The sequence below is a fragment of the Nicotiana tomentosiformis genome, chromosome 4 (assembly GCF_000390325.3).
Source record: "Nicotiana tomentosiformis chromosome 4, ASM39032v3, whole genome shotgun sequence".
NCBI lineage: Eukaryota > Viridiplantae > Streptophyta > Magnoliopsida > Solanales > Solanaceae > Nicotiana > Nicotiana tomentosiformis.
Window position 1 is genome coordinate 112,269,148 of NC_090815.1, and position 10,646 is coordinate 112,279,793.

The following is a 10,646-nucleotide window of genomic DNA, read 5'->3' on the forward strand; positions in this document are numbered from 1 at the left end:
TCTAAACTAGCCTTAGACTTAATCGGGCAAGTATCTCTTGATTTTAGAATTTGGCCCAATTTCATATCGACCCTATAAAATTTGAATTTTATACCGTGTAATATCTAAATAAGCAAATTAAAATTGATCGATTACTTAATAGCTCATTAAAGTCATCTAACATGAGCCTGTATATTGTATAATAGTATAATTAAAAAACAAAATTAAAAACAGAGGGGGTGGGGTTGGTTTGGGGGGGAGGGGATAGGAGGAAAAAAGAAGAAACCCTAGTTGAATGTACACCCCTTATTAGAGAGGATTAGTTCACATTATAGCATCTGATACTTAAATTTTTTTTTTTCTAGCATCTGATACTTAATTTTTTTTTTTCTAGGTACTAGAACTAATAAATCTCATTAGATTAGACCTCTTTCCCCACATTCAACAAGTATCAGATGCTATAAGTAGAGTATTTGCTCTAATTTATAGGTCCGGTAACTAGAAATATATAGAATGTTTGATCTAATAAATCTCATTAGATTAGAGGGAATATTTAATTCTAACTTAGACGCTCTTTCATTTTTCAGATATTAAGTAAGAGAATCAAGTTTGTTGAGATATAAACGTGGCGTTTGTTCTTTCCCTAGAATAATTTGCTGGTGGAAATTATAAATTAAAAAAAAGAAGGGGGAAGACAATAATTACAACGCAGACCTTACTCCTAATTTAAGAAGGGTTTCTAATAGAAAATAAAAAAAATAAAAAAAAGGGAAGAAAAAGAATAAAAACAAAACTTATTGTACGTGCTCTAGGCTCCAAACAATGTGAATGATGAATCTAAATAGCAGCTCATCAAACTGGTTGAATTAAAAATAATTGATGAATATATACAGGGGAGGAACTACAGTAGTGGATGTGGGTTCAGGTGAACCCGGTGACTTTTTTCGGAAATCTATATTTATATTGAAATATTTACTAAATCTATATAAATATATACTGCCGAATCCAATAACAAAAGAGGTCTTGGTTCAACGGCAAGGGTTGTAGGTTTATTGGAAAAGATGGGGGTACGATTCCCCTTAGAAGTAATATTTTATTTTAAAATTTAGAACTCACACACTTAAATCCCTAGCTCCGCCTCTGAATATATATAATTATAATATTTGTATAATTGTCTAGTTATAATTAATATATAATTTATGTATATCCTGAGGAAAAGTAAATAATAAATTTGATAAGAATTTTTTTTTTGGATGAAGTGAAAAGTTGTATAACCCTTAATATAAAAAAATCCACATAAATAGCATCTGATGCTCCTAAAATATTATAGTGTACGTAGCACTTACATTAAACTACTCAAGTGAGCAAATAAAATTTGCACGTTCTCTAGAACATCAGCCATGCCACTTTTATAATATGTTTTGTTGCAATCACTCCCTTTTTATGTGTAATTTGCAATTTTGGTAAATTCAGAAGAGCAATATGATCAAGCGGCTCGCTTTCGGAAAAGAGTACTACTACTTATTATCACTAGACTAGCTAGCATAAAAAACAAAGAACAAAAGGTTTTTTTCACCAATCAATCTCATTAGCGTACATATTTTATTCTAACTTATATGCCATTTCATTTTTTTTATTTAAACAGTAAGTTAGAGAATCAAGTTCACTAAGATATTAAAATGCCTTCTTCTTTCCCCTATACCTATTTCCTTTTTAGTCCGTGCCAAAAAAAATGATATCTTTCCCTATTTGAAAACAATTTACCTTTATGTAATTATTTATAGCCACACAAAATATATGTGCCTCATTTTACACCCCAAGTTCAAAAGTCTTCTCTCTTTTCTTAAACTACGTTTCCAGTCAAATAAGTTCACATAAATTGAAACGGAGGGAGTACTTTGATAGTGAATATTTAAATTTAAAAAGAAAAGCAAGGAAAGCATAAAATTATTGGAGTGGACGGGATATTTCTCAAAGGCTACAATAATGGGTACACTATATGCATGAGTTTAGGAGTGATAAATATCATGTCACAATTGAAGTCCTATAATACGATAGTGAGTCAAACCTAAAGGATATGATGTTTCCCACTTACTCATAAAGAATTACTCTTATGGGTTCTCTATTCTTTTTTACAAGAAAAGAGTGTTTTCATCAACAAGTTTGATGATGTTAAAAGGGACCGCTAGATATTCTATGATTTAATGAAGATAATGGAGTCTACATGACTTGTGTTTAAAAATATGCATATATAAAAGACATACGTTATAAATTTATTGATTTGATATAAATTATTGTTGAGTGTATAATTTTCTTAATAACAGTGTATCAAAACAAAAGTAACCTTCCACGTTCTGAGTGTATTTATAAGCTTCATTGTAAAGGATCATCTCAATTATATTGCAAGAGTAAGACCTCAGTTGTATGTGCACGTTCTGTTTAGCTAGTTAACTAAGAGTGTCCAATTTAAAAAAGGAATAAAAAAAGAGAAAAAGGTTTGAACACAGCTTTATTGCAGTATTAATTCTCTCTATATATATTTCAGAAGCAGCTTATGTGCATGAGCAAACAAAAGAGCACCCACTTCTTTTCTATCTCACAGCAATGGCTTCTAACCATATTGTCTCTTCCTCTCAATCTGCTCTCAATTCCCACTCCTCTTCACCATCTCCAACTTCTTTACAACCTTCTACTTACAGGTAACTTGCCTTTGAAAAAACAAGTGCATGTTAAATTAAAGTGTTTAATTTATGTTTGTCATAATGATTACAGGGAATATGAGCCTGAGGAGATTGATTGGGATAATTTGGGATTCAAGGTTATGCCAACTGATTATATGTTTATAGCCAAAAGCTGTTTGGATGGAAATTTTGAAGCAGGCCAACTAAATCCTTTTGGAAATATTCAATTGAGCCCCTCTGCTGGAATCTTGAACTATGGACAGGTATTTCTTATTTTCTTAACTCAGACAAGAAAAATTATACTACTTTAAAATTATAATAGAATCAAACTGTAATATTGCCAAATGATGTGCAACTATATATATATATATATATATATATATATATATATATATATATATATATATATATATATATATATATAAATAAAATTTGGGGCAAAACATTTTGGGTTTTGATTTCGATATTAATCTCTTGTGTGAAAGCTTGTCTCTTCTATTTTGTTTCCTTGTTACTTTTAATCTTCATATATTTTGAGACATTTCAATGAGGTATGGAGAAAATTTCAATAAGCACATCAATCGAAGATTATGTTTAATCTTCAATTTCTCATTTCTAAAGAGGAATTTGAAGCAACATATATCTATACTATTAAATGATGATTATGTATCAGTCTCAGTTTCTATGTATACAATTATGATGAGTACAAGTTGTAGAATGAAGTTAACAAAGGTCTATTGGCTTAGCAAACATATTTTTTCCGAATACATTGTTAAGAAAAAAGCAATTAATTAATCAGTCAATTATTTTTCTATTTGCTAAATATATTGCTCTCATGTGATGTTGAGTGCCTACTATTGTTTTGAATATAGACAAAACAGTGTCTAGTGGGTAATAGGGGTGTAGAACCGGGTTTTTCGGGTTTTGTTACTTAAATATTATTTCAATCTTACTTTGTTAAATATTTGATAACTAAATATATATTTAGTAAAAATATAAAAAATTGACAAACATATTATCGATTAAAATATTCCTATGGGAGAATTCTATTAGTAAAACATAATAGTTATTTTTGTAGTCGTCTAACAATAATTTTTTGTTGATGTACACTTTCAAGTTAATCGAATCTAGTAATTAAACATAAAAATCAATATGATACCTAAATATTAATAATCACTTCACATTCGAAAAAGATATAGGAATTTAATAGATCTTATGATATGAATATGGTAGAACAAAGAGATAAACGTATTTCAATAACACTTGACAAGAAAGTGATCATACAATCAATTATTTAAGGTCAATAAATATGGAGCACTTCATATTCTATTAAAATTTATATCCCGCAAGAGAATCCCAAATATTTCTAGATATTTTTTTAAAAAAATTGATATAAAATCTTAAAAATATATATATAAGTTATATATTTATATGTCGGGTTGGTTCGAATTTTTTTTTACTCAATACCAAATCAAATCAAACCAAACCAAGTCGAATTTTTTAATCAGGTTGGTTTGACTTTTCAGTTTTGTGCTGTTTTCAATTCGGTTTGTTTTACCAAAATGATATTCCTAAGCTAGGCTCATTTTTCGGCTTATACTTTTGTTCACCCAAATATTAGGGCCGGTAAATTCACGTGATATGTTTTTTTTTTTTAATTCAAAAAAATGCTTCACGTGAATAAGCCTTAAAAAATAACCCAATAAAATCTGGTAGCAAAATCCCGTGAATATGCTTCACTAAGAAATAAGCATTCCAGAAATTTATAGTAGTATAATAAGAGATAATACATAATGGTTGTACTTGCACCCTCAAACTGACCCCTTGTAATTGCTGAAGTGAAATAAGGTTCACCTTCTGTGACTAGTACTAGTTTCAAAAGAATTAGTGGACAACACGCACCAATCATATTTTGCCACGTAATTTCTTTTCTTATACTGATTTTTCTTTGTTATTTATAATTTTCATTTTATCTTTTTTCCTTTTCTTTCTTTTCTTTTTTGTTATCTTCTTTTCCAACACAACTGGCTCCGTCATAGCCACTGTCACCACCGCCCTGTCTACCGGAAAATCAAATTCACCACTGCCAATCAAAATTGCTATCGCAAACTGCCACCAAACCAAATCTGAAATTTAAATCAACACCAAATCATTATTCAACAAAAATCTAAGATTCAAAAACTATACCAGACCCATTAAAAGCCATTTTGCTTCAAAATCTTGAAGAAGCTATTAGAAAAAATAGTATTACCATTTTTGCTCGAGAAAATAAAGCTCTTGAAATGTGTTTTGCTCCGGCAAGTGTATATGCATTGCTTTAAGATAGAATCTTTGAACTTATGTGAGAATAGAGAACCACCAAAACCCACACCTCCATATCCTTCTGTATTGCCGAAAAAATTATAAATATACCAGCTTCGATTTTGTGATCTACTGATGATAATGGTTATTCTCATGTGAAATTTGGGATTAAGAAATTATTATTTTTGTGTTTTAATTTGTTTTTAAAGAAAAACATAGAAAAATTTGCTGAAAACAGAGGTGGGTGGAATTACGTGGAGGTGGAGGAGATATCAACTGGTTTAAACGAAGAAGAAGAGACCAGCAAAAAAGAAAGAGAGGACGACGACGACAACAACAACAACAACCTAATATAATTTCACTAATGGGTACGGGGAGGGTAGTGTGTATGTATACCTTACCCATACCCTGGGTAGAGAGTCTGTTCCCGATAGATTCTCGGTTCCCCCTCCAAAAACTCTCCACTTTATTTTTGGGGTGACTCGAACTCTTCACTTTATTTTTGGGGTGACTCGAACTCACATTATCTTAATTGAAAGTGGAGGGTGATTATCCCCAGATGAACGAAAGAAAGAGAGAAAATGAAAAGAAAAAGATAAAGGCAATCGAGGAAAAAGTAAAAATAAAAAAGTTGTCAGAATTAGACAGATTTTTTTCACACACGCTACGTACAAAATATTGTAGGTGCCACTTATTTCACTTCAAATAATGATAGGGGTCACAGGAATCCGCAAAATTTGGGGTGCAAGTGGTACAAACTCAACGGGTAATTATATATTATCACTATAATAATTAAAAAAAAGTATAGTATTTTATTGTAGTACTATAATTATAATGGAGTAGTAGGGTAAATAGTTAGGTAAGCAAGCAAAACTATCCAGCATAGTGGGGAAAAGCTGCCAACGGCTAGAAAATTTCTCTTAGGATCGATCTTTTGTTATTCCCCCTAAGAAATTCCATAACCAACCAACCATAAATTATTTTTTCCTGGAACATAATAAGTTGTAAACTTAAATTTTAGTGGAATTTTTGTTTTCAAATATAGTATAAAATAAAATAGCAAAAGGAGTTAAGCAAAAGTTTGTACCATACGAAATATTTCAAGTTTATTCTTCGTTATATGTTGAATTCATTCAAATTCTTACCGTTAGTTTAAAGTCTCACTTACGACCTTGCCACTTAATGTAATTACAAATTCAAACAGGGTTTAATTGAAGGCACAAAAGCCTATAGAAGAGAAGACGGACGCATTTATGTATTCCGTCCGCAAGATAGCGCAATTCGAATGCAGATTGGCGCTGAAAGATTGTGTATGCCTTTTCCATCTGTAGACCAATTTGTGGATGCTGTTAAGCAAACAGCTTTGGCCAATAAACGTTGGGTAATCATTCTTATTCTAATTAATCCTCACTTTAATTAGATGTTAATTTTATATTATGAATGTCTCATTTTAAAAAATGAAAAGGGAACTTGAGCGACTGTAAAGTTGTCTCCGTGTGACCTATAAATCATGTTCGAGCCATGGAAGCAGTCACTAATATTTGTATTATGGTAAGCTATCCCATATGCGGATCCAGGATTTAAACCCTGTGGGTTCAACTTTTAAAATTTTTTAGCATTGAACCAATTATATATTTAAAGTTACAGGTTCATATATACTATTTTTGTAATTTTAATGAATTTTTATATATAAATTTTTACTCCGAATCGAAAATTATAAGTTCAATTAAACACACCACATCCTCCCCTGGGCTATCCACATCATACCCCTTGAAGTGCGACCGTTCCCCGAACCCTACGTGAATATAGAATACCTTGTGTACCGTGTTGCCCGCCGTTAAAAATGCTTACTTTATTTGTGCCTAAAACAAAAGCAGATTCCTCCAGCCGGGAAAGGGTCACTTTATATTAGACCTCTGCTTATGGGAAGTGGAGCTGTACTTGGAGTTGCTCCTGCACCTGAATACACATTCCTTGTCTATTCTTGTCCTGTTGGAATCTATTTGAAGGTATATTTAGTCAACCGCTCTCCCTTTTTTTTTTTTTTAATCTTTTTAAAAAGTTATTCTGAAAAATATTCTAAACAAAGGAGTCAAACAAATTCGTCACACTTTGGATATAGGATGGAACAGGAGCACTCTCTTTATATGTTGAGGAAGAATTTCATCGTTCAGCCTTGGGTGGAGCTGGTGGAATCAAAAGCATTACTAATTATGCCCCGGTAAATAATGATTCTGTTTTGTGATAATTGAAGACTTATGTATATATTCATGAGTTTAATAATTAAGCATATTCTGTTTTTGAAAATATAGGTGATGAAAGCCATGAGAAATGCAAAAGGGAAAGGATTCACTGATGTATTATACCTTGATTCAGTAAATAACAAATATATTGAAGAGGCCTCTTCCTCTAATATTTTTCTAGTCAAGGTATTATACATGCTCTCATATGTTCAACTGTGATTTTTTTCTTGTTAATCAATTATGTCTTCATTAATTAATCTCAAACTAGTGGGGTCAGCTTCATAAATTTTTATTTTATTTTAACACGTATGCTAACGAATTCATCATAATTTGAATTTTTTAACAACGGGTAGTCTTATCTAATTGTTTATAGTATATGAAAATTATTTAGGACCCAATTGTCCATAAAAAAATTCCTTGTTTTTAAAAATGTATTGTCCATGAAGTTTTGCAACTTTATGAAAAAATTTCGAAGAAGAGTACCACTTCTTCAAAATTTTCAATTTTTTTCTGCCCTCACAACACTGCAATATTTTTTCAAGTGAAATGCATATCCAAACATAATTTCAACTTAACTTCAAATACTTTTTTCTCTTCAAAAGCTATAATTTTTATGTCCAAACGCCTACTTAATCTTGTACGATTTTCAACAACTTTCACAGGGAAAAGTCATTTCAACTCCGAAGGCAAACGGAACCATTCTTGAAGGAGTTACGAAGAAAAGTGTCATAGATATTGCACATGATCTTGGATACCAGGTTATAAGAAAATACTCACTAATTAATTTAAACAACCTGATCCCAGGAAAATAAATGGATTTTAAGTGATTAATCCAAATTCCTCTCTAGGTTGAAGAACGCATGATTGAAGCAGAGGAATTGATTACAGCTGATGAAGTATTCTGTACAGGAACTGCACTTGGTGTTGCTGCTGTAGGAAGTGTTACTTACAAGGGTAAACGGTAAGTTATTTCGTTAATTTATAAATTTTATAACTTGGACTTCATCCAAAAGTTTAAACATTAAATTATTACTTGATTTGATTAGTTTTTTTTTTTTTTTTTTATTTTTTTATGTCAATAGCAACAATTGGTGTTCGGCAAGACAACAAACATTAACTGTTGCTTTTCTTTCCTTTCAATTGATGAATTAATAATTTGGAAATGTATATGTGCAGGATTGAATATAAGATAAGTTCAGAAACGATAAGCCAGCAATTGAACTCGAGGCTAGTGGGGATTCAAAGAGGCACTATTGAGGATAAGAGGAATTGGATTGTTGAGGTTAAATGAGATTCGATCTATTGAGCTTTGAAATAAATAAAAGATTGAGAGAGTGTTTTGCTTGGTATAGCTAGTTTAACAAGTGTTCACTGTCCTGTCAAGTGAAAGTTGTGAGTTCGAGTCTTGTTTGTCGCGTCAGTTCAATAAATATAAATGCATCTTTCAATTCAATAAATTAACAATGCTTTGAGAACATGAATTTAAGACAAACTATCATAACCTATTTCAAAGAATCATGTTGTTGAGAACTCAATGCCAGCATCTCTAATAGTCCAATTGGATAAGCATCAAGCAAGTGGAAAATCTTTATATATCGGAATCTTTTCTTTTTTCTTTTCATTACGAAATATATGAGGGGGGTCGGCATAGAAGCCAAACTTGTAAGGAAACCGAAGAGGACCAAACAGTTGGGCTTTAGGCCGCTCAATTGTAAAAAATCGCAGAAATATTACTTTTTTGGGGTGGTTTTTAATTTTTGACCCCTAATTTGTCCTATATTAATACAAATTATGAACGAAAATACAGAAATAGCAAAATAAGAAGAATACAAAATAAGAGTTACACCTACAATTAATTGGAGAAACAAGAACCAATTAGACTATGAAACCTAATTGCCTCTATGAATTTAATCAATTGTAACCCTAATTTAAGAGAACTCTCAATAGATTAGCAACTCTTGAAAATTCGGACAAAGTAATTAATCAATTAATCATTCATTATTAATCGCTCACCAACTACGACTAATTTAACACTAATAAAAGCATAAATAAAGCAATAAAGAATTAAATACATAAACTCATAAATACATTAATTGAGAAATAAGTAAAGAGTATGAGACTTTTATATCTTCAAGTTATCATTCATCAAAGTCTACCTAAAATAAAAGCCTTAAGGGCTATTTATAATAGAGTGGATATTTATCTACAAATGACCCAAAATATACATAAGCTAATTCTAAGGAGTTAAGTGTAATCAATTATTATAAGTATAGCCTCCAATTACATGTAGTCTTCATTTGATGGCAAATTACACACATAGCCTCCCATTGCGATAGTAGCCATCAATTGATATTCAAAACTTATGTTGGCTATCTTGGGTCGTACCATATTGCCCATGAGGCAAGCAAGGGGGAACTTTGTTAAATTGAAAATTCTACTCATGGAGAAAGTACGAATACAAATTTAAGACCATCCATTTTGAGTGTTATTTGTGTATTTCACCCGCTCAATGGTACCTATTCTGTTGGGCCTCTAACGTGTGGTTTTAATCTTTTCTGTATTATCACTTTTAACATTAGCCAAAAACTATTTACATCTGATAACTAAAAAAATATATTTTATATATTTATATATTTTTATATATTTTTTTGACTATTAATTTTACAGTGACTATATAATGTCATTTTTACTTTTCTTTTAGTCTACCCGTGAAGTACGAGAGCCACTCATGCTATAAACCTTTTCTTTTCGTCGTTTATAATTAGTTTAAGTGTTTTATCACACTTCTTCCCTTGATCTTTTCAAAATTATTGGAGGAAAAAGATAAAAAGAAAATGAATATTTTGGGATATTATAATTTCATCCATTAATGGACACAAGTCTATGCCGTAAAAAGTCTAGTTTTCAACAGTGTTGTAATGTATGTGTATGTCCATCAACATCGGGTTCTTATCACATCGTTTCCGTGTTTTCCATTAAATAATTATTTTGCTACAATAACAACAACCCATTATAATCCACTAGTGAAGTATGAGAAGGGTAGTGTGTACGCAGACATTACCCATATCCTGGGGTAGATAGACTGTTTCTGATAGACCATCGGCTCCCTCCCTCCAAGAACTCTCAACCTTACTCTTGGGGTGACTCAAACTCACCACCTCTTGGTTCGACGTGGAGGGCTACTGCAACTAAATTGTTTAAAATAGATGACATATTTGACGTTCAACTATCCACCTACGATTTTGATCATGAGAATATCATTCAACTTAATTTTTGGCAACTTCCCATAAGTTGATCACTATGTGCCATTTCTTTCTTTCTTTCTTAGTTTTGTTGTCGAACAATATAAATATTGGGTAAAAGTTCGCCCATCAATTACATCATTTCCATCTCAATTTGGCGCCAGATATTTCTTATTCTTTCATTTACTTCTATGATTTAC

General features: G+C 31.2%; 1 protein-coding gene and 1 long non-coding RNA gene across 4 annotated transcripts; one reads left to right on the forward strand and one right to left on the reverse strand.

The window, feature by feature from the left end:
• Nucleotides 1-2,398: 2,398 nt before the first annotated feature.
• LOC104111592 (branched-chain-amino-acid aminotransferase 2, chloroplastic-like) lies at nt 2,399-8,679 on the forward strand. 3 transcript variants are annotated; one of them, XM_033660109.2, is made up of 9 exons: nt 2,401-2,678; nt 2,752-2,923; nt 6,166-6,342; nt 6,836-6,970; nt 7,084-7,182; nt 7,274-7,390; nt 7,867-7,962; nt 8,053-8,165; nt 8,381-8,679. In XM_033660109.2, exons 1-9 carry the CDS (start codon nt 2,584-2,586, stop codon nt 8,493-8,495), a joined length of 1,119 nt encoding a protein of 372 aa, XP_033516000.1. In that variant the 5' UTR covers nt 2,401-2,583; the 3' UTR covers nt 8,496-8,679. The 3 variants fall into 3 exon arrangements, with proteins under 3 accessions (XP_033516002.1, XP_033516000.1, XP_033516001.1); XM_033660110.2 differs by having other exon boundaries at nt 2,403-2,678; nt 6,839-6,970; XM_033660111.2 differs by lacking the exon at nt 7,867-7,962 and having other exon boundaries at nt 2,399-2,678.
• On the reverse strand, nt 4,356-5,230 carry LOC108947778 (uncharacterized). Its single transcript, XR_001972328.3, has 2 exons — nt 4,912-5,230; nt 4,356-4,786 (listed from the first exon to the last, which is right to left on the reverse strand). It is a non-coding gene; the product is annotated as an uncharacterized lncRNA (long non-coding RNA).
• Nucleotides 8,680-10,646: the final 1,967 nt, after the last annotated feature.

Excerpts from the sequence above, each read along its gene's own strand:
- LOC104111592 (XM_033660109.2), top strand. The coding sequence starts at position 2,584 with ATGGCTTCTAACCATATTGTCTCTTCCTCTCAATCTGCTCTCAATTCC. Across the intron at positions 2,679-2,751 it reads TTACAACCTTCTACTTACAG|GGAATATGAGCCTGAGGAGA; the intron begins GTAACTTGCCTT and ends TAATGATTACAG. Across the intron at positions 6,343-6,835 it reads CTTTGGCCAATAAACGTTGG|CAGATTCCTCCAGCCGGGAA; the intron begins GTAATCATTCTT and ends CTAAAACAAAAG.